We start from the raw sequence: 27,807 nt of genomic DNA on the forward strand, positions 1-27,807 counted from the left end.
TATTTTGGACATATCCCACATCGTTTAACTATTTGACAAGCTGCTTCTTTGGTAAGATTGAATTGCTTTCTTAAGCTTTTGATGTTTGGATGATAAAGAGCATGTGACTGCTGAGCCATTTCCACTTGGGATAATGCTCAGCCATTGCATTACCCTCAGCTAAAGGACCAGCAAGAATGGAGTAAGCTCTAATATGGCCCACAAAGCATGGCAGCTTTCTTTTGTGAATAGCGTTTTGAATTTGTTGAAACATTTTGACTTGATTGTTGTTAGTTCCTTTATTTTCACCAAAACTGTTACTATTCAAAGGAGTCAAGAATAGATGTTCTTTCATGAAACATATCCTTCATTAGCTTACTCTGAGAAAAAGCATTTTCAGGATTTAGTATTTTCACTTCATTAGCTTTAACTTCTGATATTACCAGCTGTAATATTTAGCATTGATTTCTTATAATGACCTTTCAAGGTAAAGCAACTTTTTTTTAAGAGAGATTTTTCTGAAGTTTGTTTCCCATCTATAAATCAGTCATTTTGTTTTGAATGCCTGTTTCCTTGTCTCCTTGTTAGATTTGCAAAGGAATCACTCATTACAGTCTGTTCAAGGCAAAGAACTTTTTAAATATCCCATACGTTTCTTCTAACACAATGTTATATTCAAGCTAGTGAAAGACAGTGAGTGTGTCAAAGTCCTCTGAGGAAAATGCTGGGAGAGTGTGGGTGAAAAGCTACAGTGCCCAAACGGCAGAAAACCTTACCTGAAGAAAGCAAAAAAGCCAAGCTCTGTAGTGTATGGACTGCTTTGCCTTGTTAAGGATTTTCAAATGGCATGTTTACTCTTATCGGTAGCTTTTTGTCTGAGCTGAGTTCTCAAGAGGTAAGATTAAGCTTTCTAGTATTGCTTTGGGAAGAAACTTCATTCTGAGCCGAAAAGTTTTTGGATAGTATCGCCATCTTTAGCTGAAAACTACATTTCCCAGAATGCATTTCTCTTCATCAGCTCACTGTTAAGAGCTAGTTTATGGACTCCATTTTCCATAGTTCTTTTTGAGTCTGAGAGTCAACCTCCAGTACTTTTACCGATCTTGCTTAAGTTTTTGCTTTTTGCAACAAGAGATTTGAACCAAGCGTTTTAAGTTTTCAATTATGAGACATCGGGAGATTTGTTCTGAGCTGGCTTCAACAGGTGTCTCTCCTTCATTTGACACTGCCCCCTCCCCCCCCCAATTAGAACTGCACCTGCCTCGTTAGCACGCCTTGAGGTGGGCAATTCCTGATAGCAACTTTCCTCGGGGCTTGTGTTTGCCTTAGCCAGTCAGTAAAAAACAAACATTTACAACAGAGCTTTTCCATGGCTCCTTCAGAGATTTTTCTCCCACTGATTTTATTTCTCATTTTGCTTGTTCCTTCCCCCACCACCTCCCCAGATGCAGAGCTTCAGGTATCTGCCTGTGGCTCTGTACCTCTGCTGCTAGCCTTTTGAGGTAGGGGCTTTTTATTTCTCTCTCTTTCCGAATCTGCCTCAAATTCTAGCAGCTTTTTCAGGTCATGCATTTTCTGGGGAGGATTATGTCCCGTCTGTGTCTTCAGAGTCCTTCTCCCAGACAGTTTCCAGTTTGGTCTCAGTTTATCCCCTCTGGCCCAGAAACATTTCCCAAAGCCACAGTGACAGCTTTTTTTGCTTCTGAAGGTAGGGGCTTTAGTCCGTTTCTGTTTTTGGGGTCTGAGGTTTGTGTTCATAAATAAAGCTTAGCAAGGGAGGTTTTTGCCATATCTAAGCTCACATGAGGACAGGTGTTTTTCCCTCAGGCCTTCACCTGGCCCCAGTGGGTTGCATTTGCTTGTCTGGGTGCTCAAGGACAGACCTTATGCCAGAGGCAATCACCCCTTAGGGCTACACTCCCTCATCATCTCATGGAGAGTCAGGTGAAACAAAGCTTTTCTCAAAGAGAAGCTTTCTCTGATAGAAAAGAAAGCTTTACTCCTGGATAGCTCTGTTCTGCCCTGGCTGGGCTCTTTCCCCAGACAGTGTTCTGACTCAGAAGCACAACTGCTTCAGACACAGTTCAGCTTCACTGCTTTCCCAGAAAGGTCTTACTATGATAGGAAAGCTTTCCTCAGATTTCTTTTTGCAGCTGTGGACCTATCAACCCGGGACTTGTAGGAAAGCGGACAACTGTGCCGTTCCCACCGGCTTTGTGTGTTCATTAGCAATCTTCCCCTGGGTCCTGCACACCTTCCTGCCTCAGCTCTGTGCTCCAGGAAGTTTGCATCTGGAGGAACCCTAGTATCCCCCAAATGCACTCCAACTCAGAGACGCTGGCCAGTCGCCTCTGGGTTTTTGGTCAGAAGGGAGGATACCATGCTAACAGAGTTTGTATCACTTCAGAGGATCTTTGCTTTAGGACAATTAGGAGCACCTTTTCGTTCTGAAATGCGCACTCAGAAACAAAACCCTTGATGCCTCAACTCGGCTGTGACTGAAAAGCTTGGCTTTTTTGCTTTTTTCTGCCCTTTGGGCTCTGTAGCTTTTCACCCACACTCTCCCAGCATTTCCCTCAGGGTACTTTCACCTACTGTCTTTTACTAGCTTGAAGAGACAGAGCTTAGTAGAGGTTTTTAGGAACTTGTCCCTGCCTCCTGTGTTGCAGGGAGGATTTTTAAAACTTGAAAGAGAACTTAGAGAGGTTCTTCTGTCTTAAGAGGTTTGTTGTTTTCCCTTTGAACTAATCACAGGTGGTCCCCATACTAATATCTTCAGATGATTCTAATTTTTGTCCTTCTGAGAAAGTTAAAGGCTTTAGTTTAAGTTTTTTTTTTTTAAGAGAGCTTTTAGTTTAAGAAAGAAAGATTAAGGCTTTTTAGAGAGCTTTTCCCCCCCAAATTTTCCAAGAAAAGCTTTTAGTTTAAGAGAAAGATTTTTTTCCCCAAGAAATAAAAAGACCAACTTTTCCCAAAACTTCAGAACTTTAACCTTTTTGGCTTCTTACACACCCATTTTTGCCTCAGGGAGAAATCACTTTCTCCTGCCGCTTGGACTTAGCATTTCAGCTGTCCCCAGGTCAAAAGCTTCCATAGGAAACTTTTTCTTCCCCATAAGCTCAAAGAAAAGCTTTTTTGCTACCCGTAAAGCTCAAAAGATTTTTTCCCCAGTTTGTGTTCATAGCCCCCAAAGTTAGAAAATTGAAGAGTTTTTGTCTAGTTGCTTTTAGTTATCTTAAATTTTTCTACACAATCTTACACTTCTAAGTTTTTCCTATAATATATTACTACACTGTGCCTTATATTTTTCACAGAAATTGAGAAAGGGATAGAAGATAGAAAATTTTGACAGAAGAGAACTTTGAACTGCAGCATCGGACATCCTTCCAGTCCATTTTCCTTTTCTCTTGAGGATAAAAACCCTGCCCCTCATATATATAAATATATATATATTACATAACACTGGCATGCCACTTTCCACTGGCAGGGCTGACTCACACTTTCGTCAAAAACTCTGTAATAAAACTATTATTTTCCTTTTTCTTTAGTCCCTATTACTTTGTATTTAGTCCCTTTTTTTCTTTTTTCTTTAGTTCCTGTTCATGGTGCCATTCTGTGTAGTGGGCCAAGTCGGGAAGTTCTGATTCTCAACTCAGAGCAGCTCCTCAGCTCCACCTGCTGTCTGAGACAAGTTTCACATGTGCCCTCCCTCTTGCCATCACTAGCTCTCCGTTGATGTATTCTTCCTGATGAGGTAGTCTGTGTGTGTGTGTGTGTGTGTGTGTGTGTGTGTGTGTGTGTGTGTCATTAGGACTCAAGCCCAGGCAGGGGTTTGCATCATGCTAGGGAAGCACTCCACCACTGAGCCACACTTCCAGCACTAATCAAGTGTGTTTATACATCACGTGGCCACTTTATTCCCTTTACCTCCACGGGCTAGCCCTGGTACTAGCACTTCATTCCATTAAATTTACATCACAAGATGAATATTAATGCACATGGTTTCCCCACATTCTCTCTCTCTTTTCTTCTTACTTCTTTAAAAGAAAAGCTGCCAACTTTAAACAAAGGGATAAAGATGGGTAAGAGGCTCGGAGAGCAGCATGGCTGTCGTGTTTGTGAGATGTCTTGAAACTGGTTTCACAGAATACTGCTCTCGTGGCATTTCCCTCCTGCCTACTTTACACATCATCACCCTCCTGACCCCTAGTGCTCATTTCTGCCACACACACACACACACACACACACACACACACACACACACACACAGCAGTGGAAAGCAAAGGATCCCTGGCCTCGGGGCAAGGGAGGCTTCCCTTCCTGATCTGGAATTCAGAGAAGGTCCAGAGATGCTTTCAGCACAGGTCTAGGGAATGGAGAACGGGGACAGGACGAGGAGGGACGGGACAGAGCACCGTACTTTCTGCTCCCCTTGCCCCAGAGTCTTCCGGAAAGATGTAAATAATCATCCAGATCCGCTTGCAGTGGTGGCCCCGGGGGGGATTAGCTGTCCTGCCCACTGCCCTCCTTCCCACCCCACTTTCCATGAGGAACGTCTCCCACCTCTCCCACCCAGCAGGCTGTAGCTCTCCTACCCACACATGCTAAGAGCTCCATGCACCGTGCCTGTCTCCAGCTTGCTGGAGAGGTGTGCTCCATGTTTACTCAAGAACAAGGTCATCTCTGGTTCCGCAGACTTCCCAAACGATGGATCTAAAGCTTGAGTGTAGTGTCCCTCAAAGGTGTGTGTGCTGAGGTTTGGTCCCAGGGTGATGCTCTTAGGAGGTGGAGCCTTGAGAAGCAGGATGTGGAGGTCCTCGGGTCACTGGGGACAGACTCTCAGAGGGTCTGTGGGATCCCAGTCTCTTCCTCTCACTCTGCTTCCCAGCTTGTGGGATTATGCTCCTGCTATGACACACTGCCTTCACCTAAGGTCCAAATTAGTAAGACTACTAATTGTGTAAACAAATGCAACAAAAGAGTCATTTTCTTATCCTACTTTGTATTTTTGTTTTTTATCATTTTAGTCTCAAAACTGTCAACCAAAATGAACCTAGCTTTATTTCTTTTTCTTTCTTTTTTTTTTTTTTTTTTTTTTTTTTTTTGGTTTTTTGAGACAGGGTTTCTCTGTGTAGTTTTGTGCCTTTCCTGGAACTCACTTGGTAGCCCAGGCTGGCCTCGAACTCACAGAGATCCGCCTTGCTCTGCCTCCCGAGTGCTGGGATTAAAGGCGTGCGCCACCACCGCCTGGGGCCCTAGCTTTATTTCTTAGGCAATCCTTGTCAAGTGTTTTGCTTCAATAGCACAAGGCTGATTCAATTTCGTCTCTGGTCCCAGGTCACCTCTGGATTCCACAAAGTGCCAAAGTTTACAAAAGGCCTCTCCCTCCTTCCCTCCCTCCCTCCCTCCTTCTCTCCACCGCGCTTCCCCCCCCCCCCCCCCCCCCCCCGTGTGTGTGTGTGTGTGTGTGTGTGTGTGTGTGTGTGTGTGTGTGTGTGTGTGTGTGTGTGTGTGTGTGTCTACCAAACCAGGCAACGTGGCCTCAGCATCTGGATTGAAAGGTCAACAGGCAGCCCTAGGACCATATTTGGGCGTGCCTACAGGATCAAGTGTTAATAAAAACAAACAGAAGAACAAAACACAAGTCAATATGTCCTTTCCAATAATTTTTTGGTTTTTAATATCAATTGATGTTTTAAAAAATACAGAGGTGTTTGACACAGAATAGCACCATTGTGTAGGACACACAGTTCCTGTGCCCAGCACCTGTAGGGGTCTTCTGGCTGGGCTAGGGGCAGTCACTCAGGGGGCGTTTGACTCACACCAGTTAGTTCCCTGCCTCTGCCTTGACCCAAAGGTCTTACAGGAAGACAATAAATAAATAGAACACCGAGATTTTATTTTGCAGTCTGCCCAGTTCAGGTCTCTCAGAAAGGGGAAAATAGTCGGAACTGCGAGGGCTGGATGAATGGACGTCAGGTCAGGTTAGCCATTCAGTGCAGATCCTAGAGTGACTGGGGCTGGAAAGTACTTGGGTCCTTTGGGTTCGCAATGGATTGTGTTGTTTTTGGGTTCAGGGTTTTACAAGAAGCAGACAGGCCCTATGTCCACACCAAATTCCTGTTCGGGCCCTCCAATGTCCATGGGTGCAATGTCAATGATGGGGAGGCGTGAGGTCTTCTGTGACCGGTACTCGATGACAGTCTTCCCCCACTTACCGGTGTGTTTCTAGGGAGAAAAGGGGGAGATGTTATTCAGGAGATGTCTTACAACAAGGGCCAGTTGCCAGTACCCCCAAACTAAGCAACCACAAAGTGTGAGCTACACTGAGTGGTTCACTAGGCTTTCTCCTGGTTACCCGAGCCCTCTCCAATCCTTTCCTTAATGGCTGAGCCCTCCTCCATCTTCTTGCCTCCCTCCTTCTCCACCTGTGACACCCTCCTCCCTCCTGTAGGTATGCTCACACACTTTTTATTTTATGAATACTTTGGTAAGAGTCACAGATCATGCCCAGTGTCTTTATTTCCTCTGAAAGAGGACGTGGACAAACTGACACATGATATGCCTTGCCCTCACCTGTCACTCAGCTTCTCTCCTCACATATCCCCTGACTCCAGCCCCTGACGATCCCAACCCTCTAGGAACATGACACTCGCCACAGGCCACACCTCAGCCCACTCACCGTGCAGCCGTCCTTCAGAGTGGTGTATGTGAACCTGCTGTTGCCCTCAGCCCTTATCTCCACATCATTGGAGCCTTGGATGAGCAAGGCCTTCTTGAGGTTGCCAGCTGCTTCGTCCAGGTAGGCAATGCTGTTCTTACAGTGGTAAGTGATGTTCTGGGAACCCTCCGTTGACAGCAGACGAAGGAACGTCATCTGGACGTTAGCGGTGTTGGGAGCCAGGTTGCCATCACCATAGCTGAACTGTAGTAGGCAGAGAGGTCAGGGTGTGAGACCTGAGGGCTGGCATTTGGTGGGATCAGAGGCTAATGGGAATTCAGCTTTCAGGGGTGCTAGGGTTGTGTGGAGGAGTCTAGGGGGTTGGGGCAAGCTCAGAGGACCTCCTCTCCAGCTACAATGGGGAGAGATATTCTCTATTTCCTCCTTCCTCTAAAGCCTGAAGGAATGCTAGTGGAGAATGCGGGGAAGGCGCTAAAGTCTCTGAGGAGAAAGAAGAGCCATCGCGAGGGCCCCGCCCGGCTAGAGCGCCCAGGCACTCACATGGAAGCCGCCATTGATGGTTTCTCCAAACCAGATGTGCTTCTTCTGGCCCTTGTTGCTCCACCAGTTCTTCTTGGGCACAGTTGCCGGGTTGGGGTAGACGCAAGTCTCGCCTGTCTCCATGTTGCAGAAAACTTTCATGGCGTCCAAGGTGCAGCCCTGGTTGGGGTCAATCCAGTAGTCTCCTGCAGCAAAGGCAGCAGCCCATCAGGCTCAGACTCAAACCCGAGGGCCAGGCTGGCTGTCAGCGGAAGAGAGCCTAGTAGGAATCTAGGTCAGCGGAGGCTTACGTGTGGCCAGACAGAAGGACCCGGGGGTAAGGAAATCTGCATGGGAGACCTAATGCTAAAGAGGAAGTCGAGAAACAAGGGCAGCAGCAATGCTCGCCTGCTGAACCCACCCTGGAGTCACCAGAACCTTCCAGGTCTGATCCTACCCAGTACTAAGGTACAATGGGGTATGTCTGCCTGGCTACTGAAGGTGGCCATAATGGTGGGCTGACTCCCTTCTCTCTGGGGCGGGGGTCCTGTCTCCAGGCTCACCGCTCTTCCACTCTGGGTGGCAGAGCTTCAGGTCTTGGCAGGTTCGAGCAGGATTCTTGCGGGAGCCATCGGGGCTGCGGATGCTCTCGATCTGGTTATTGAGTGACTTGAGCGTGGCATCCACCTCAACGTCATGCTGTCTCAGGGAACTGGATGCCTCATCGGCCCGCATGTACTGCAGGGGATCAGGGCCCTTCTCTCTCTGGCCTAAGCCGGCAAAGGCTGACATGTCAATGCCAGGACCAGGCGGACCCGGAGGGCCAGGGGGACCAGGATTTCCAGGAGGACCCTGCAGCAGGACACAGAGATGTCAGCCAGGAAGCTCTGGGAAGAGGTCGTCCTCTCTATCCACTGCTGTGTCCTCTTCCCAACCCTGTGGTGGGGACAGAGGGCGGCAGGGCCAGGAAAACCACGGCAGCTTCCCCATCTCCTCCCTGGCCCTTCTTTTCTATTTCTCAGAACCCAGCCTGAGCCTGGTGACCCTCTAAAGGGCCCTCGGCTTATAAGATGCCATCACCACTAGCTGCCAGCCTATGCCTCAAAGGTGTCCTAAGTACCTAGAACATGCTAGGAATACTTCCCATGGCAGGGAGGGGGTCAGGACACTTACAGCAGGGCCAGTTTCGCCTGAACGTCCACGGGGACCAGGAGGCCCAATGGGGCCAGGGATTCCATTAGAGCCATCTTTGCCAGAGGGACCCACGGGGCCAGGTGGACCCTGCAGGTCAAGAGAGGGGAGATAGTGAGAAAACTGTCCCTGCCAGGAGCAGCCGTGGAGCAGCCGCAGCTATACAGACGGCCCTTACGGCCACTCTGCCTCCGGTCTTCAGAAAAGCTCAGCCACACTCCTCAAGCCCATCTCCACTTAGCCAAGAACCAGCAGACATCTCCATGTCTCTCCGACCCTCCTAAGTCATGTTTATGTAAACCTTTTTTTTAATCAGGTTTGTCGTCCAGTCACTGTGACCTCGGGTGCCATAGCCATTGTAAGAAACTCCTGCTTTTCTCAGGGTAACCTCCTGAGTAAGGGCTGTTAAGTCCAAGGCTCTCTACAGAAGCAGTGCCCACCCCCATCCATCTCCTGGCTAAGCCACCCAGCAGAAAGGCTCACTCCATTCCCAGAACCGGCTCACTTACTCTTGGGCCAGAAGGACCAGCCGGGCCAGAAGCACCCTGATCTCCAGAAGGACCCTGCAGAAAAGAAGAAAATAGCAGTGTCAGCACAGCTGGATACAGAACTCCATCTCCTTCAAAGTGGAGAGCAAGCATGTGCCCTGCCCGCCCCTCCTCTCTTCCCCTTCCACCTGAGAGAGCCCCCAGGGCTTCTGCAGAAGACTTCAAGCCTTTTTAGTAGCAAGGGGATCTCAGTGGGCCGGAAGAATGGAAGGCCTGGGGCAGCCCCCTCATGAACAATGACATGCAGTGACACCCACCGGAGGGCCAGGCAGACCCTGCAGTCCAGTGAAGCCTCGGTGACCCTTCAGTCCCCTCTCGCCAGCCTCTCCAGTTTCTCCTTTGTCACCTCGGGGGCCTTGAGGGCCCTACGAGAAAGATAAACACCGATTCAGTCGAGTCTGAATTCCTACGTTTCTCACCGGAGACCCGGTGTCCCTCCTCGGCAGGGGACTCAGTACAGACGCTCCAATACTTACTGGGATTCCACGGGCTCCAGCGGGTCCCGAGGGGCCCATAGGACCTTGTGCACCCTGTGAGGAGAGAGTAAGAACAGCGTCAGGGCAAAGTCAGGACATGGAAGCTCTTCTCCACACCTGCCTAGGGGCCCAGCGGTCCCCAGACCCAGGGGCTGGCTACCTCTAGGTGCTCAAAATGGAACACCCCCTGGCACTTGGCCACCCTCTTGACCATAGCATCTCTGAGTTCAGGATACTCACAGACTCTCCTCTGTCTCCTTGTTTGCCGGTCGGGCCAGCAGGGCCAGGAGCTCCTGGGGGCCCAGGAGCCCCAGGAGCGCCCAGGGCCCCAGTCTCACCGCGGTCACCCTGTAGGAGCAAGGGATCGGGTTCAGCAAAGAACATTTCGGAAGAGGAGAAGAGAGACCCTTACTATCCAGACTGTCCCCCACCTCCCATCCCAGGATAGACAGACACCCGTCACTCACCTTGACTCCAGCTGCACCATCTCTGCCAGGGGGTCCATCAGCACCAGGGCTGCCCTGAACAAGGGACGTAAGAATTCACTTAGCTCTGCTCCCTGTTTGCTCTCTCACTGTAGTCTAAAGCCTAGGCCTGTTCATTTCTGCCCAACTAAGGCTCTGGGGCTCACATCCTCCGTGAACTTCCCTCCTCTTTGTATACACAAGTCCTGGCCTCTGACCTTGTCCATCCTTCCCAGATCCTCCCACCACGCCAAGCTCTTGGGCTCACCTCTCGTCCAGGTTCACCTGCAGGACCTGTCAGGCCAGGAGGCCCCACAGGGCCAGGAGGACCTCTGTCTCCAGATGCACCAGGGGCACCCTGTTTGCCAGGCTCACCCTGAAAGAATAGAGACAAGGACCATGAGTGTACACGCTGAGCATCCCTGCCAGGACTCCAGCACCCCCTTCAGGGGGTACAGCTGACAGGGGGATGCTTCCAAGGATGCTGAGTCAAAGGAAGACAGAGACGCCATTGCAGCGAAGTTTCTTAACTTTGGAACTGAGCCAGGGCTGAGGGGAAAAGCATCCTTCACTCACCGATGGGCCGGGAAGGCCAGGGAATCCTCTCTCGCCACGCTGTCCAGGCAAACCAACGATGCCCCTTTGCCCAGCCAGCCCCTGGGGACCTGGAGGACCATCAGAACCCTAGGGGAAGAAGAAAGAGTTGTCACAGAGGCTTGCCCTGGCCAGGACCCTTCCCACGCATTGAGTGCATTCTGTGTGGTCCCCTTCCCACAATTCCCATGGCACCGCACCTTCCTCCTAGTGCATGGAGGAGCTCAGGTGCCTCTCATGGGCCTGGCAGGGTACTTACAGGGGGACCATCATCTCCAGGTTCTCCTTTCTCGCCAGAAGGTCCTGCAGGACCTTGAAGCCCAGGGTCACCAGCTCGGCCTGGGGAACCAGTGTCTCCTCGAGCACCTTTGGGACCATCTTTTCCAGAAGGACCAGGGGGTCCAGGGGGTCCAGGGTTGCCCTAGGAGGAACAAATACCGAAAGTGATAACTTGTCACCCTCCTCATCCAAACTACTGAAGCCACCATAGCCTTGGGGGCAAGGCATTCCAAACTGCCCATTTCTGCTCTCCTCTCTCCTGTGAGAGCTCTGGGCAGCCAAGCTGCAGCTCCATCATCCTTCCTTGGCTTTCCCCACCCATGTGGGATTTCTCCTGCTGGATCACCTTCATCCTCTATAACAGGTTCCTCCAGCATTGCCCCCGTGACCTGAGCCTTCTGTTCACCCAGTGTTACTTCCTCCACACTCGGTGTTGGTGAATGGAGTTTTTCCTTCCTTACCTCCTCCCTCACTGAAGCCCACCCCCAACCCTCTGAGTATCTGGTCTGGGGCTTATGGGATTCTTTATGGAGTGTGAATCCATGTACATTGAACATGCTTAGGAAACATGTCCCAGATGAAAGGCCATCATGTCAACCCTTCCAGCATACCAAGTCTGAAGGTGAGTCCAAACCAACCAGGAAGGCTGAGTGGTGTCCCCACCCCTCCCCCACCCCCACCCCCGCCACTTCCCCAATGGCCAGTCAGCTGTTCCTCCCATTGGTTGGAATAGAGAAGAGGACTCAGCTTTTGACCCCTATGTTTGGTGGACTGCTCCAGATGGTTCTGACCCTAGCTGGGTCTCCCATGCCAGGAGAAAGGTAGATCTAAATCAGGAAGGGTACTTACATTAGAGCCTGGGGGTCCAACGCGGCCAGCAGCTCCAGGGAATCCAGTGGCTCCCTGTGGGCATGGAGGGGTGGGGGAGATCCTGAGTACTTCAGGTTCTCAGCAAGGAGGAGAATCAAGTTGGTAGGTCTCGAGAGTATGTCTCAGAGGTGGGGAATCAAAGGGTTAGGGGCTACAGAGCAGCAAGTGAGTAGCTAGAAGAAGAAGGGGACCCCACAGCCCCTGGCCACATAATCAGGCCTGAGCTGGGGCCATCCAGCCTTCAGGGAGCTGAGTAGCAGAGCAGAGGGTTGGGGACTCTGGGAGGACTGTGTGCATGCAGCAAAGTGAGGTGCCCTCCCTCCTGCCAGGCTGTAGAGTGGGCTCAGGCTGGGCATGGTTAGGGCTGGGGAGGGAGGAGATGGAGATTCCTGAAGCTAACCCACTGCAGATATCATAGGCCAGAACTCTTTTACTCACCGGGGGGCCTTGGGCACCTCGGGCTCCCTTGGGACCAGTCACTCCAGTAGGACCCTGGGAAGGAAAGAAGGCAGTGAGGTCTGGCGGACCTGGGAAAGGCAGTAAGCATCATCTGAACCTTAATGCAGGACTCCTGAGGGCCAGGCTGTCAAGAGTTCAGCTTCTTGACACCAGGAACCCAGTCTCCCAAAGCTATCATAGGCAGGTCTGTGTGCCTCATCACTAGGAGACCAGGATCTGACTTGGCAAGGCCTCTACAGAGACCACCCCAGCAGGGTTTCAACCTGGGAAACCTCTCTGCTCCCTCGGGGAACCAGCTGCTTTGTCTTGGCTGCTTTGTGGTCAGGAACACAGCCTATACCTGGTGCTGGTGACCTAATACCCACCCCATCTGTCTGCCCCACACACCATAACCTAACAAAAGCCCCTCCCCACACAGCTGAGGTGTCCACCAGGCTCCCCGTTAGACTCTGTCTGCCTGATCTACCAGGGCCCTCCTCCTCCTGTCCTGGCAGCCCCTGCCTCATGAGCTCAGCAATACTCACCTGTGGCCCAGGAGCTCCAGAGGGGCCTTGGGGACCAGGGGCACCAGCATCTCCTTTCTGTCCGGCCTCTCCTTGATCACCCTTGGCGCCAGGCTGGCCATCAGCACCCTGTAATAGGAAGAAGGAATAGATGAAGGAGAGGTAACCTGACTGCTCCAGCTTCCGCCATAAGGTTAGAGCGTATGTATGCATACATCTACCAGGGGCCTGAAAATTGGGTTTAAATAGTGCTGTTATGTAGAAATGGAAATGTGAAAGGAAGAGAAAATGTCCATTTTCTTCTCACCCTCGCTTTCTCTCTCCCCCACCAGAAGGTACCCTTGAGTTCTGGCTGTGGGGCCAGACTGCACACAGTCAGGTGGGAGTAGGCAGATACTCACAGGAGGTCCAGCGAATCCTGCAGGTCCAGGTGGCCCGGTCTCTCCACGTTCACCCTATGAGGGGACCAGGAGGTGTCAGGTCCTGTTACCTGCCTCTACGCTCTCCTCAGAGTCAGAACCCAGTGCACAGCCCAGTTCTGTGTCTAGCCTCCCCCAGAGAGAAGGTGTCTTAGTGTCCTGAGTCCCAGGGACCCAGAACAGGAAGTCTCTTGGCTCAGAGGCCCTAAGTGCTGGCTGGCTGGCTGGCCATTGCCCGGGCCTCTGTGCCTTTCCCTTTTCATCTCTTCTCTCCTCCCACCCCTACCCCAAAGCACAGGGTCAGGCTGGCTTCCTCACTGCTGGGGTCAGGAGGAGCCTGATCGAGAGGGACCTACTCACCGGAGCCCCACGAGCTCCAGTACTTCCTGCAGGCCCGGCAGGTCCGACATCCCCCTTGGAAGTAAGAAGGTAAGGATTAGAATGGGCCCCGAGGAGCCAAGTGCACTCAGGAAGGCTGATGTTGGGAAGGGCACCCCATGCCCACATCCAGCTTTATTCTGGTCGCAGCTGCCCCATCTGCCTCTTCAAGACCTTGGCGGAGGGCACTATTCTACCAGGCCGGCTGCCCCACCTTAAAGGCCACACAGGTCATACGCTAACAGAGCCCCACCCTTCACTCCATGGTGCAAGGTGATGGCCAATGAGTGAGATTTGGCTGTGTCTGGCAGGAGGTAAGGGGAAGACGTTCCGGAGGAGGTGGACAGAAGGAGGAAGATCAGCCACAACTCACCTTCTCGCCATTGGCACCTGCTGGACCCGGGGGCCCGATGGGCCCAGTCAGACCCTGGAGAGAGAAAGTAAAGGGGGCAGGCAGAATCAGGCCAGTATCATTGGGTTCCTCAGGGATTCTGGGGCCCTGTTCCCAATAACTTTGGTGTACCCTCGCATGGTCTGAGAGCCCCCCCACTCACTGTGTGGTCCTGAGATCCAAAAGGGAAGTCTCCATGGTTTCCCAGCCCCTCCCCCATTTTTTGAGTGCTAGAGACCCAGGGGAACGCCTGTATGGGAACAACGGTATCTGTCCCCACGCCCGCTCCCAAGTCCTGGAATGAGCATTCACTTACTCGTGTGCCGTCCTTTCCAGGAGACCCCTCTGGGCCTTTCTCACCAACATCGCCCTGTGGGAGAGAAAACCAGGTACTTGAGGGGCCCTTCAGAACCAGCTGCCAGTTCAGCCCCGCCTGGCTAAGGTTCTGGAACCCAGTCCTTGCCTACGAGGTATTTTCTGTGGTCTTAGGGCTGGAGACAGAGGAACAAGAGGAGAAAGAAAGAATGTCACTGTAGCAGAGAGGGGTGTTTTTGGAGGAGGAGAGGAGCTCCTAGTTTCTCCAAGAATGACCAGGACCCTCACCTTCAGAAGTACAAGGAACGAGTGTGAGGGCCAGAAGTGTGGGATGGGTGTGAGGGCCAGAAGTGTGGGGTGAGTGTGAGGGGCACAGTGTGGCGCTTGTGGCTTTGGAGAGACGTACAGTATTCTAGTACTTACTCTGTCTCCCTTGGGTCCAGCAATCCCAGCTGCCCCCCTCTCGCCAGGCATTCCCTGTAGACCTGGAGGACCCTGAGCCCCAGGGGGGCCATCTGGACCAGGTGCACCCTATAGTGGAAGATGACAGGAGTGAGCAGCACTCTCCCTGTGCCCCACTGTGTCCCCAATCCCTGTTCCCCCTTCAATCCCCTTCCCAGCACCACCTCCCACAAATCCCTCCTGGTCCTCCTTCCTCTGTCCCTGCTCCTCCTCCCCTGCTCTCGGCGGGTCTCCCTGGGGCTGGATAGAAGGCCCCTGCAGGACTTGGCCTTACTCACTTTGGGACCATCAGTACCAGGAGTGCCAGGCAGACCCCGGGCACCCTGCAGGCCTTGCGCACCAGGAGAGCCACGTTCACCTGGGAAACCTCGTTCACCCTGTGGAAGAGACGCCGGGCAGCAATCAGGCCAAAGTGGTGGGTAAGATGAGATGGGAAGAGGTGGGGGTCCCCAAGAACCCAAGGCAGGCTGCTCTGCTGGGAGGCATGGGCACAACTGAATGGAGAGAAAGCAGGCCCAAGGAAACCCCAGCGTTTCGATGACAGGACACTCACCCTGGGACCCACAAGACCAGGGGCTCCAGCTTCACCAGGAATACCCTAGAGAACAAAAACGTATGTAAGAGTGAAGGCTGCCTGCTCCAAGACCCCAGAACATGCCTCCCACAGTGGCTGAACATGCGCACAGGAGGGCTGAGCTCAGACAGGTGTCGGGAGAGCTGGGAATCAGGTCTGGGACAGTCCCAGGCTTCGTGGGGGCTCTTCACACACCCTTGCCTTGTCTCCCGGACATCAGTGAAACAGGTTCAAAGAGCTCCATACTCACCTGGTCACCTTGTTTTCCACCTTCACCTGGGGGACCTGGAGGGCCCGGAAGTCCCTGGAAGCCAAAATGACATGGATTAGCAAAGAGGAGAGTTTGCCTCCTTAGCTTCCAGGAAGGCACAGCACAGGCAAACTGTTAGGAGATAGCAGTGAGGGCCAGGTAGGGGAGCCTCATCTCCTGGCTCCCCATGATAGGAATGGGCCTGCTACCCATAGCCTGGGCCCAGAGAGTTCTAGACATGGGAAGGGGTCACACAGAAAGTCTGGTCCAGCCACCTACCTGGAACCCTGATGGCCCAGGAGCACCCTGCTCGCCTCGTTCACCAGCAGGTCCCTGCGGAAGAAAGAAAAGGTGAGCCAAGCCAGGAATTTAGAGAGGGGACCCTGAGGAGTAGATTAGAAGCCTTCCTGCGCTGACCCTTAAGAGGTCACTTCACCTCCATCATTTACCCACATTTCCTTCCTCTAGGTAGGTCCCGCTACCTCCAGAACATCCTCTCTCGTCTGGGGATGGTTTGGCCCAGATCCTGGTCTGTCACCTCCACTACTCGATGAATAGAAGGTTCTTTATTTGAGCTCCCACACAGCCACCCAGAGAAGTTGGGTAGATACTTACAGCAGGGCCGGGGGGTCCTGCTGCTCCTGTCTCACCGTCCTTGCCAGGCAGGCCCTACAGGGCAGAGGAACAAGAGTTGTAATGACTTATGCCCCGTGGTGACACCTGAGACCAGCAGATGTGTTTTGGGGGGCTGAGGTTTTCAGGCCAACCAGGTCCTCAATGGAACTCCACTTTTGCCCTTCCCTCCTGCACCCACCATTTCCCTCAGCCTTTCTCCACACAGACATCTTCCTCTATACCTGAGCCTCGCCTCTGAAACCCCTCAGCAGCCAAAAGACCCTCTGGGTAGATCCCAGAAGGCACAGCCTAACAGGGGCTCAGCCATAAGAATCAACTCTTGATAACCAAGACTCCGAAGAGCATGTCTAGAGAGTCACACCTGGTAGGCATGCCACCAACACCAAGCCCTAGGCAGTGAGGACACTTACTCTTAGACCAGGAGCACCAGCCAGCCCCTTCTCCCCAGCTTTGCCAGGCTCGCCCTGAAAGAAGAGGAGAGATGACCATGAGCTGGATGGGTGAGGATGGAGTGAGTGAGACACAGGAGTAGGCTAAGAAGCCCCATCCTGGGGCACAGCAGGAGGTAACATCAAACACCAGCCCCTTCTCCTATACTCAGAGGCATCCAGGCCACCCAGGCTCTATGGCATAATGTCACAGAGGTGATGGATGTCCTAAGGTTCTAGGCACACAAGTCTCCCCCAGGTCACATGCATCCTTGGGAGGACTTGGAGGATAGAGCTGTCCATGACACAGAGAGACCATTGGTCACCTGTTCTGGGTTAACTCTATTCAGAAAGCCGCCCCTTCTCCAGAGGATACAGAAGACGACAAAGGAGATGGGAGAGCAAACTGTTACTTACGTTGGCACCTTTGGGGCCAGGGAAACCCATGACACCAGGCTGCCCACGAGCTCCCTGAGGACCAGGAGGTCCAGGGCGGCCGTCTTCACCAGGGATTCCCTGAAAGACAGGATGCCATTCTCCAAACATAGTCCCTCTGATCTTATGCCCCATCAATATCTACTAAGTGCCTACTGTGTGACAGGCATGGAACAAAGTGCCAGCCATGTGCATATATCTAGGGTTGGCCAACCCCACACACATGGACCTATCTACAAGAAGGTACTCCTGGCTCAGAAGTCTTCCCTGAACCTCTATTCTTTGTTACCACTCTTTCTCCTAGAAGATGCTCAAATGCATTGTGTATGCATGCATGTATATTTGTGAGTGTGTGTGTGTGTGCATGTGCGTGCGTGTTTGTGTGTGTGTGTGTGTGTGTGTGTGTGTGTGTGTGTGTATTGTGTACATGTATACGTGTGTGTGATTTTCAGAGTTCATGGTACAGGTCATATCTGGCCATACAACCTACTGTCTATCTCTTACCCCACTCTCAAAATGTACAGAATCCTAGACTGCCTTCACCCAGACTACCTTCTCTCCTCCCATTGTCTCCTAAATCATATCCCCCATTCTCCCAGGAACCTCACTCAGAGGGATTGACTTACAGAAGGACCAACTTTGCCTTGAGGACCAGCATCACCAGGGCGACCTGTAAGACCCTTTGTTTGGGAGAGAGAAGAGAGCAATATAAGTCAGGGGCAGACCACAAATCTCCCAATTCTAGCAGCACAGCTTAGATGATGTGGGTGGGAAGGGAGTGAGGGTCGCCTTCCTCCTTACCCGAGCTCCAGGAAGGCCAGGTTCTCCAGGACGACCCGGGTCACCATTGGCTCCTTTGGGACCAGCCAGGCCACTAGGCCCTCGCTCTCCAGGGGCACCCTACATCAGAGGAGACAAAGTCAGTGGAATGCTTCTTATTCAGGGAAATGGGAAGAGACCAAGCCTCTTTCTCCACTCACCTTGGGACCTGCCAGACCATCTTGACCCGGGAAACCACGGTTGCCAGGGGCACCCTATTTGAAAAGTAGGCAAGAGGCAGAGGGTGAGGATGGTTTCTCAACACTACGCCTGGAAAGAGATCCACCAGGCTCCAGGGAACCATCCCATCCACTCCCTACCTCAGTATCTGTGGGGCAGTAGCCAGCCTGCAAGACCCTGAGAGCCTATAAGCTAAAGTCTAGAACCTGTCCCCACCTCTCTAGGAAGAAGCTCAGTTTTGTGCCCCCCTTGGGACAGGGGGCACAGACAGGCTAAGGATGCCTGTGTCCCTGGTATTGGGTGGTGCAGAGAAGAAAACATTATCCAGAAAAGTCACGGGACATGGCCAAATCAGAGAGCCCCGGGACTGGACTTGTAAACCTGGGAGCTGCTTACTTACTCTTTCTCCAGGGGGACCGATGGGCCCGGCACCACCTGGCTCCCCTCGGGCACCTCTTTTACCTTCTTCTCCAGCAGGACCAGGGGCTCCCTGGGGCCCAGCAGGGCCCTGATGACAAACACAAGAGAAATGGAGTGAGGTTTTCACCCTGCCTTGGGAAAAGCGCTAGCCTGGTGTGCAGAGGAGGTGGCCTTGGGGATGTGTTTTTTTTGGGGGGGGGGGGGAGTGTTGGGCAAAGAGGGGCCAGATGGGATCAGCCATGGAGGAGCAGTAGCAGCCCAAGACAAGGAGATGGCTTGGACCTCAAGCTATTCAACCTGGGAGAGGAAGCCGTATCAGGGTCTCCTCTACCCTATTCCACTCTCCTCTCCAGGAACAACAGGAATGGCTGGGGGCAGGGGGGCAGAAGGGCGGTCTGTGGGGCTGAACCACAGTAAAGACAGACTTGAAGGCAGATACTCACAGTTTCTCCCTTGGGGCCTTGTTCACCTTTGAAGCCAGCAATGCCAGGCTCACCCTGAATGAGAGAAAAGAAAAATGCTCTCACTGCGTTCTCTCCAAAGAAGCTGCCTATCCCCTCACCCCCCACACCCCAGAAACGTACTGCAGTGAGCCAGGGCAGGAGGGCACAGAACAGAGGGGCATGTGGGTAGGACGTGGGGATCTTTTCAGGCTCTTACCATCTGACCTTTGGGGCCCAGAGGACCAGTTGCACCTTGAGGACCAGGAGGACCACGGGGCCCAGGGAAGCCAGGGGCGCCAGCAATTCCAGGAGCTCCCTGTTGGCATGAGCAGAAGAGAGGAATGTGAGGAGAGAGGATGAGGAGGACCTGAGCCATCCTGAGGACGCAGCCCAGGGGCAGTACTTACAGCAGATCCTTTGGCTCCGGGAATGCCATCAGTTCCTGGGTTACCCTGGTGAGGAGATCATATTGCCATAGAATAAACAACATGGAACCAACCCAACCCTCCTGTCCACCAGGCCAGGCCACAATCTAGGGGTCAGGGACAAGTGCATTCAGCGGTGGCCTGCTGATATCTCATCAGGTGGACTATGGGCAGAAGGAGACAGGTCTAGGGGTCAGTGGGAGGAGCCTTGCCAGCATGAAGGTTTAGTGGTTGGGCCCCAGTACCCCTTCAAGGGACACATGCACTCTGGAGGGCCAAGGTCACAGATGCCAGCCCTCCTGCGCCAAAGAAATGAACTTACAGAAGCACCTGCGGGCCCGGGGGACCCAGGATTGCCAGGCTCGCCACGAGGACCTTGAGCACCTTCAGGACCCCGGGCACCAGTGGGGCCAGCTTCCCCCTGGAGAGAGAGAGAGGGAAGGTGAAGGGAGGGAGGGGCAGCAGCCGCACAGGGCCAGCTGTGTGCACGACTCTTGCACATGCTCGTATCCCTGCAAGTGAGCAGCCATGCTCACACAAGGGTCTGTCATTTCCGTTCCCACCTAGCCAAACAGCATGATGAGATGACATCCTTCCTGCATCTATCTGCCTTCCCTACTCTGCACCTCATCCCTGCCCTGTAAACCCCACACAGATGCACAGATGCCTACTGGGTTCCAGCAACAGGCAGCTTGACGGTCCTACCCCCCATCAGAGAAGTCTGGGTTAGGGGATATGCCATCTTAGGGCCCTGGGATGATGGACAGATGGGCAGTCCCTTTCCTGTCCCTTGGTGTTTTCTCTCTGCTGAAAGAACAGAAGCCGAAGGGTGAGTGAGTCCCAGGCTCTCGGCCTTCTGTTTCCTCCAGCATCTCGGCTCAGAAGCGGCTTCACTTCTGTCCGGCCTGGGCGATCAGAGCTGCTCCAGGCTTTGGCCTCAGCTTGTTTGAAGTGCCAGTAAGCCAGGGCAGAAGCAAGCTGGGACAGGCTCCCTGACTCTTCCCTAAGTTAACTGGCAGGCCTCTCCTCTTTTTCTTTTCTTTTCTTTCTTTTTTTTTTTCCCCTAAAAGTCACAGCTCGCTGCAATCTGGCTCTCGGGACTGGAGTCCCTGGAGGAGGCTGCTGACCTGGAGAGAGGTCAGCACTGACCTCCTCAGGTTTCTTCACACACCATTCTTGCTTCACTTTGGTAATTATTATTTTCTAGAGGTCAGGCCCCCTCACCTTCCGCTGTCCCTCCTCACAATGGGTCTCCTTCACCCAGCTCCCAGAGGCCTCAGACACTGTCTGGTTGCCATGGAAACCCCCAAGAGTGGAAAAGCAACCTGATGCCAGTGTCACAGGGAGACTCCTTATTCATTCCCAGGGACGTTCACACTGGAATCCCTCCTGGGCCACAGGGGCCTTCCCCTGACCTGGCTGGCCTCCCACTGGCCTCTATTAATCCTTGGAAGAACCATATTAACAAGGGCCCAGAACCCAAGTGATGTAGAAAAAGGAAGGGGGTCACGGGCACAGAACTGTCTCCTCTCCTCTGTCCTTACCCTTCCCCTCAAGCTCCCTCGGGTGTTTCAACTTTTGCACACCCCAGCCTTGGTTTCTTTTCCTTTCCAGTCCCTCCCGGGTCTTTTCCCACAAGTCTCTAGGTTTCCCTCTTTCTCTACAAGGTGGACTTCCAGTCTCTACCATCAAACGTTGCTTTCTCTCTCAGTGAGAGACTCTGGGAATACCCACAGAGGCCAGGAGGCAGGGACTCCTTAAAAGGAAGGAGGCGTGGCAAGGGACCCTTAGCTATGGAGAGAGAGTGTCTCTGCGATGCTCAGTTTGACCAGCAGATCTCTCTCTCTCTCTCTCTCTCTCTCTCTCTCACACACACACACACACACACACACACACACACACACGTACCTTGGCGCCAGGAGCACCAGGGAAGCCAGGACCACCTGCAGGACCGATAGGACCCTGGAGAGAGGAAGGGGATGAAGGTGAACACTGGATCTAGGCAGACTATGTCCAGGCCTCAGAGAGACACACCCCACCTCACACTCCTTCCCCACTTGGATTGATTTTTGCTCTAGCCCACTGTGGCTGGAAGAAACTGTCCCGGCTGCTGTCCCCAGGGAACTTCAGAGAGATACTTTGCTTTGCCTGGCACGTTTCTGAGTCTACATGTCATAAGAAGCCACATGGCTTTGCCCTTTGACCTCTCTTCTCAGAAGAGACGGCTGAGGGCAGCTGGGGAAGTAGGCTGCATTCAGTGTTTCCAATACTCTCAAGGAATGGGCCACCGCCTTCCTGCTGATGCCAAGCACAGGAGCAACCCTACAGACTACAGGCCTGCTCCTTGGCTGCCCAGCTACTGTCAGCTGCTACGGATGAGGGGAACTTACCGGAGGTCCAGCGGGGCCTGGCTGGCCATCGTTGCCCCGGGCACCCTGTGTCCAAGAAAAAAAAAGAGCTAATGTAAGAGGTGCCCACAGGACCAGCTGTGCCCACTATGGTCCACCTTCACATAAAATGTGGGAACGTGGTGTTGGAGTGCCCCAGGCTGAGCATAAGCAAGGTGTGTGTCTGCAGCAGGGAACCCCTATGGGGTGAGGGGGTGAACCGAGGCCAGCAGGGGGTTTGTTCTCATGGGTAATGAAGCTTGGGCAACTTCCCACTAGCCCTGTCACTTCTAAAACTTCAGCTGGGTCCCAAGTATTCCTGACTTTAAGCTGAATTATCATTCAGAAAGCCAGTGAACCGGGCAGAGACAAGCGGCAACTTGCCTGTGTGCTCAGGCTGGGTTCAGGCTAAGGCAAAGCCTCCTCTCTGTGAACTCACAGGTCACCTCTGGTCCCTCCCAGACAACTGCTGGTCAGGACAGCAGACACACCCCCAGGATGCTTCCTCTGGGCCTAGGAACCTACTCCATGGTGAGGACAGGCCACCGGCCCTGACTTATCTCTGAGAGACTTGGCTTTGCCAAGCACTCAAGGCCGTTCCTTCTCTACAGGACTTGTGTTTTCAGAATCCACTAGTTTGTGGTGAAAACCTCAAAGATTCTCAGGTGCCTATGAGGAGTTCTACCTCAACTCCAGGAGACATTACATGGGGTACAGCCAGCACTAGGACATGGCAGGGGACCCAGAAGGCTAAGGCAGTGGTCCTCAACCTTCCTAATGTTGCAACCACTTAGTAGAGTTCCTCATGTGTTGGTGACCCCCAACCATAGACTTATTCCCGTTGCTATTTCATAACTGTAGTTTTGCTACTGTTAAGAATCATAATGTAACTACTTAGAGAGGTTTGTCAGGGGTCGTGACCCACAGGTTGAGAACCACTAGGCTAAGGGGAGACAGCCTGTGAGTCTCTGTCTCTCCTCAGAGGCATGAGCAGGGGGATGCACTGTGGAACTCAGTCTTCTTCCTGGTGTGGCCTGTCTCTCCTCTCAGAGCCTCCAGCCTGGCAGCCAGGGGTAGGGGGCAAGCAAGACTCAGTGGAAGAAATGGCAGAGGGAACACAGAGTCTGCAGCTCTTCCTGGATGACCCAACTGCTCTGGAAAACTGTTTCTGGGGACACCCCAGAGCACCTCCCCTCAGGAGTCAGTCAGCAAGGCCTGCAGGCACACCAAAGCTCAGAAGGCCTCTGGGCGACCTCCGACAGAGACCAAGGCAGAGAGGAAGGAGGGCCACAAAAAGCCTCAACATAACACAGAGAACGATCTAAGCCAAATCTCATAACTGCGTTGCCAGCATGACCGTTTTGTGGACAAGAACCACCAGAGAGAACCAAGACCCAGGACCTGCTGTGTCTAGTAAGGGAGAAAGCTAATGCGAGAGGCAGCGGGCTCTCTTCACCCCTTCACAAGGGAGCCACTCTAGCTTTGAGCCTCGTGAGAAGCCCCAGGCCAGGGCTCCCCCACTCTGCACAAGTAGCAGGCCCAGAGCCTCCTTCGCCTCACACAAAATGACCCTGAGGCGAGGTCCTTGAGCAGCTCTGGTTGACAGTGGGGGTCAAGCCCGCTGGGTTCACAGACCTGCTGCTGAGGGACACTTCCATCACCCAGATGCATGCTCTGGAAAGCAGCAGCATAGAGGAAAGCCGATCTGTTTCAGTTGCCCTGCAAGAATCTAGGAGGAGGGGCCTCTGGGCTTGGTTGGCTGGGGTGCAGACCAACAGAAAACCGTAATCTTTCTGAAACAGGGCTTTCATCACATCACTCGCCTGACCAAGCACCTACAAGGCCTCTCTATTGCCTGGGGATCCAAGCTAAGCAAGCGCCTTCATCTGGCACCTGTGCCCTCCGTTGCCTGCCAGTCCCCTGGTTCGTGGTTTCCCACACTAACTGGAGGCCAGCAGAGTCTGGGTCCTCAGTGCATAGTTGGTTTATTCTTTCTGGGCCTCAATCCCCTCTTCTCTAAAATGAGAAGAACAGATCCTACCTCGCAGGATGAGGGAAGATTATACAAAGCAAAGCATGCCAGGTCCTAAACCAAGGAAGGGCCACCACGTTGAGGCCACTGGTGTCGTATCACGACACAACCCAGGGCAGCGTCGAGTATGGAGGCCTGTGAGCCAAGGCTAGCCTCTTTCCTCTTGTTCTAGGGTACTGTCATCCAAATCAAGAGGAAATATAGAGCCTATGGCTAACACTGTCTAAGCCTGTTCCTGAACTCTAACTTCACGGACGGGGAAGAGGTAGAGGCTGCTGAAGGGTTGACCTGAAGACTCCAGACTGCTGAAGAGAACCTTACTCCTACACCCCACTCTCCTGCCACACTCCCCTCCTTCTGCTCCACAGCCCCACCCCACCTGAGGCTCGGGAGTGGGAAGACTCAGGGTGGAGACTTCTGGTATGACGATGCCCCCTCTACCTCACCAAGTTGCGTGGTCTTTGTTAGGCCTTGGGAGGGTTGAGAAAGGTCTCGTTGTATTGCCCAACCTGGCCTTGAACTTGTGATGCCCCTGCCTCAGCTTCTCAGGTGCTAGGATCATAGGTATGTAGCTCCTAGCCCACCTTATTATCACAGAGCTGTTTTGAGAGTCTATAAAGGGTTGCATATAGGGTGGCAACTGGCTTTGGGGGTTACTTACAGCAGCACCAGCAGGGCCAGTCCGTCCTCTCTCACCAGGCAGGCCTCGGGGACCCTGTAACCAACACAGATCAAGCAGAAGTTGGCATAATGGTGGATTGTGTGTGACCTCTGCAGGAGGGTCCTTCCCACCCACAGTGGCCAGGAAGTGAAGGACAGCAATCCTGGTGTACTGTCTTGCCCCTAGGTCCTGCTCCCAGGACACAGCAAAACACAGTTTCCTCCAGGCAGACCATGGGTGCCCCTGCTGCTGCCTAGGGAGCTCATTTTTTGCACCAGATGAAGTGCCCCAAAACACTGAAGACAGATAAAAATAAATAGAATAAAAAAAAGAAACATGCTTTAAGTGTGTTTGACAGTTCCTGTCTCAAGGAAGTACATGCATATGAAATTCGAACAATCTGTCTACTGCATGTTGGCTTTGCTCATAATCAGATAAATCTGCACAGCCAGCTATCTGCTCTGCATGAACACCTGCAGGGATGCTGTAGTTTGCAATGTGGCCCTCTGATAGCTGTTAGGGGAATCATCCTAAGAGCATATGGTGACTTTCCGATGGGCGGCTCGTACTCACCATTGGGCCTGGGGAACCGTTCTCACCGGGGGAACCGCTTTCACCCTGGGGAGAAAGACACACAGGATCAATGTTTGGAGTCCTAGCTTTCAGAAACTTCCTAGGTAAGTCATTGAAAGATCTGGTGGTTCAATGAGGGAAGAGGTATTCCAGTTTCAATTCCAGAAGAGACAGTCTCCCCTGTCTCCAAGGCCTGCTGTTTATCTACCATAATGTAGACTTGGGGGTTCCCAACTATGTTCTAACTCCTTAAACCCATCAGCATCTCCTTGACTGGACGGAGAGTCTCCTCATGTCCTTTGTCACCAATCCCTGTGTGTTTCCTGGTTCTTTACCTTCACACCTGGAGCACCAGCTTCTCCCTTAGCACCATCAAGGCCTGGGTAACCCTGGGAAACAAGAGGAAGCTTCCATCACACATCTGGGAACCCACACAGGAAATAATGTGCACACCCCAAAATGATTCCTCTCCTCCAGGTAGCCCTGCTTTCCAACACCCTTACCCATGTATGTTACTTACTCTGTGACCTTTGACACCAGGAAGGCCTGGGGTTCCGGGGAATCCACGAGCACCCTGAAATGCGAAGTGGAGACACTCAGGGGAAATAACAAGTTGGGTGGAGGAGAGCCCACAGATCCAGCTCACACAGGCAAAAGAAGCAGGCATCCAGGCATCTCCACAGCTCCCTCAGCCAAACCCAGACCATCACCTTGTGCTCACACAAAAATGATCGCCAACTTGAAGGCAGGACATACAAAGGACCCGTTAGTACCCAATTTTACACAGAGTTAATCAAGCTAAGGGAGTGCGCGGTCTAAGAAGAAACACTGGAAACACAAGATGGAGCTTTACCTGAGGGCCAGGAAGGCCTCTTTCCCCAGCTTTTCCAGGTTTCCCAGCTTCACCCTGAAAAGAAAGAGAGGGGTCTCATTTTCCTCGGCAGGTCCCATAAGCATGACTGGTGTGCTGTGCTCCAGAACCACTCACTCGATGGCTGTGCATCCGCCTACCTGCCCATCTTGATCACCTCCTGCAGACGCCCCCTCCCTGAATGCCTCGCCTGGGTCACAGTTTAATCTTTGCCAAGTTCCTCAGTCCTCATGAGTCTCCAACTTCTCCAGCAAGCTTTTGCTCTCCTCCCGGGAGCTCTGTGGGCTGGCCTGTATGCCCTGACCTCGAGAGGCTTTACTGGATGATGCCAGCCATAAAAAGAGCCTGTCTCCACTGGTTTTCATCCTCTGTAGACATCTTGGCTCAGGCTGAGCTTCCCTACCTCATTATCAATTGAGATGATGTTGGGGTGTTTGTTGAACGAGTCTTTCTTTGTTTTTCTACTCTACAGCTTTGTGCCTTGTGTTTTCCTGTCCGTTCTCTGATTTCTCAATTTCCTTTCCTGAAGTTAATGATGTTTTAATTATCCTCCTTCTCATCAGATCTAAAACAGTCCCCGGAGACCTCGCAAGCTAAATTGCAAGTGGTGTGTGGGTGTTAGACAGCTGGAATTTAGGACTGGCCAGCCATGTTTCTCAGGAAGCCTCTCTACCCCGAAGCCTCAGCATACACTCTCCCTGGGGGATGGGGCCTTCTCAGGTCTACTCACATCATCACCAGGTTTTCCAGCAGGGCCTGGAGGACCACGGGGACCCATGGGACCCTACAAATAGAAAAGTGAAGAGATGGTTGGAAGGGAAATACAATAGACAAAATGCAGGGTGGTAGTTTGGGGAGCTAGTTATCCCGTGAGGAAGAAAAGCAAAAAGGTCAGAGCAAAATGGTAAAGGAAGTCGTGGGGGGGAAAGGGGCAGTGTGGGCTAGTGACCCCTGGAACGGGAAGTGTCATCATGGAGCTCCTGCCATACTGGTACTCTGGAAGAGCGCTCCACAGGTAGGGAGTAACATCTAAGTTTTCTATGGCCCTCCAATTGTGGGGAAGAGCCGGTAGAGCCCAGAGGCGGACAGTATATCTTGGGTCTGTAGATTGTCCCTAGAAGTTCCTGGGAGAGGGTAGCCTACGGTACTCACAGAGACACCAGGCTCGCCAGGTTCACCAGGAGTGCCTTGAAATCCTTGAGGGCCCTAGAAGGAAAAGTAAGGACACCGTGTTGACCCCCCCAAACTGCTGCCGAAGCTTGATGAGCATCTGACATGCCACCAAGAGGAAAAGAATGAACACTTACGGGGGCACCGGCAGGGCCTGGGGGTCCTCGAGGTCCCATGGGGCCCTGCATCGGAACAGAAAAGCGAGAGACTTACTGAGCCTGCGGTGTCATCAGCTTCAGGGTTCCACTGTCTACTAGCCAGCAGCCAGACAAAGGACAAGAAGATATGGGGTGGGGGGTGAGGTGGGGTGGGGGGCAAGGGGCCTCCAGTGGCTTCTCCCTCCTCTTTCCCACTCCCCACTCAACCACCTATCTTTTTTTATAGGCACCATTTGGACCAAGAAGCTGGCCTTGCTCTCTCCTGGATGGCAGCCATGTTTACTAAAGTCTGAATTTCATTTAGCATGGGCCAAGCCAGCGCTGCAGGGGTGAGATTTCCTGCTGGAAGCCTTGTGGATGCTGGAGAACAGTAGCTGCTGTCTGCGTTCCTCAGTTCTCCTTCCAAGAGTAATAGTAACTGGCCTTCTAATCCATCAGCTATATGCATCTCTCCAACCTCATTCTTCCTATTCACCCTAGAGCTTCGTTCAAAGCGGCACCCATCACCATTAAAAACCAAACTCCTCGGGCTAACTAAATGACAGGTTTGTATAAACGTATGGGGATGAGATGCTCCCAACCAACCGTGATCTACAAGGCAGAGGTTGCTGGGTCTCTGCCTTTCCTAAGGATGACCCGCTCCCACTGGGGCAGCTAAGCACTGCTGTCTTACCATTGGACCTTGCATCACCCCCATCTGGGCACCACCAGCTTTCTCATCAAATCCTCCAGCCATCTGAGCTGCAAAGTTCTGCAAACCAATGGACCAGTGTTAGGAGGCTGAGGGGCCCTGCGTCCTTCCTGCTTGCCAGGGAG

General features: G+C 52.7%; 1 protein-coding gene across 2 annotated transcripts in view; it reads right to left on the bottom strand.

Annotated features, from left to right (window-relative positions):
* Nucleotides 1–5,640: 5,640 nt before the first annotated feature.
* Col2a1 (collagen type II alpha 1 chain) overlaps nt 5,641–27,807 on the bottom strand; it is a 29,910-nt gene continuing 7,743 nt past the window's right edge. For both annotated transcript variants that reach the window (XM_036208787.1, XM_036208786.1), the window contains 47 exons: nt 27,665–27,742; nt 26,971–27,015; nt 26,816–26,869; nt 26,394–26,447; nt 25,646–25,699; nt 25,313–25,366; nt 25,128–25,181; nt 24,793–24,837; nt 24,220–24,273; nt 21,530–21,574; nt 21,048–21,101; nt 19,462–19,560; nt 19,122–19,166; nt 18,932–19,030; nt 18,715–18,768; nt 18,252–18,359; nt 17,833–17,886; nt 17,654–17,752; nt 17,479–17,532; nt 16,835–16,933; nt 16,400–16,453; nt 15,969–16,022; nt 15,633–15,686; nt 15,354–15,407; nt 15,083–15,127; nt 14,808–14,906; nt 14,491–14,598; nt 14,069–14,122; nt 13,735–13,788; nt 13,344–13,397; nt 12,966–13,019; nt 12,586–12,693; nt 12,041–12,094; nt 11,582–11,635; nt 10,713–10,874; nt 10,436–10,543; nt 10,128–10,235; nt 9,863–9,916; nt 9,636–9,743; nt 9,396–9,449; nt 9,177–9,284; nt 8,881–8,934; nt 8,354–8,461; nt 7,744–8,032; nt 7,202–7,386; nt 6,662–6,904; nt 5,641–6,207 (listed from right to left, as the gene is read on the bottom strand). In XM_036208787.1, the coding sequence (XP_036064680.1) occupies nt 6,061–6,207; nt 6,662–6,904; nt 7,202–7,386; nt 7,744–8,032; nt 8,354–8,461; nt 8,881–8,934; nt 9,177–9,284; nt 9,396–9,449; nt 9,636–9,743; nt 9,863–9,916; nt 10,128–10,235; nt 10,436–10,543; nt 10,713–10,874; nt 11,582–11,635; nt 12,041–12,094; nt 12,586–12,693; nt 12,966–13,019; nt 13,344–13,397; nt 13,735–13,788; nt 14,069–14,122; nt 14,491–14,598; nt 14,808–14,906; nt 15,083–15,127; nt 15,354–15,407; nt 15,633–15,686; nt 15,969–16,022; nt 16,400–16,453; nt 16,835–16,933; nt 17,479–17,532; nt 17,654–17,752; nt 17,833–17,886; nt 18,252–18,359; nt 18,715–18,768; nt 18,932–19,030; nt 19,122–19,166; nt 19,462–19,560; nt 21,048–21,101; nt 21,530–21,574; nt 24,220–24,273; nt 24,793–24,837; nt 25,128–25,181; nt 25,313–25,366; nt 25,646–25,699; nt 26,394–26,447; nt 26,816–26,869; nt 26,971–27,015; nt 27,665–27,742 (3,930 nt within the window). In that variant the 3' untranslated portion in view covers nt 5,641–6,060. The remainder of the gene's footprint in view (nt 6,208–6,661; nt 6,905–7,201; nt 7,387–7,743; nt 8,033–8,353; nt 8,462–8,880; nt 8,935–9,176; nt 9,285–9,395; nt 9,450–9,635; nt 9,744–9,862; nt 9,917–10,127; nt 10,236–10,435; nt 10,544–10,712; nt 10,875–11,581; nt 11,636–12,040; nt 12,095–12,585; nt 12,694–12,965; nt 13,020–13,343; nt 13,398–13,734; nt 13,789–14,068; nt 14,123–14,490; nt 14,599–14,807; nt 14,907–15,082; nt 15,128–15,353; nt 15,408–15,632; nt 15,687–15,968; nt 16,023–16,399; nt 16,454–16,834; nt 16,934–17,478; nt 17,533–17,653; nt 17,753–17,832; nt 17,887–18,251; nt 18,360–18,714; nt 18,769–18,931; nt 19,031–19,121; nt 19,167–19,461; nt 19,561–21,047; nt 21,102–21,529; nt 21,575–24,219; nt 24,274–24,792; nt 24,838–25,127; nt 25,182–25,312; nt 25,367–25,645; nt 25,700–26,393; nt 26,448–26,815; nt 26,870–26,970; nt 27,016–27,664; nt 27,743–27,807) is intronic.

This window comes from Onychomys torridus, chromosome 16 (genome assembly GCF_903995425.1).
Source record: "Onychomys torridus chromosome 16, mOncTor1.1, whole genome shotgun sequence".
In the NCBI taxonomy this organism is placed as follows: Eukaryota; Metazoa; Chordata; class Mammalia; order Rodentia; family Cricetidae; genus Onychomys; species Onychomys torridus.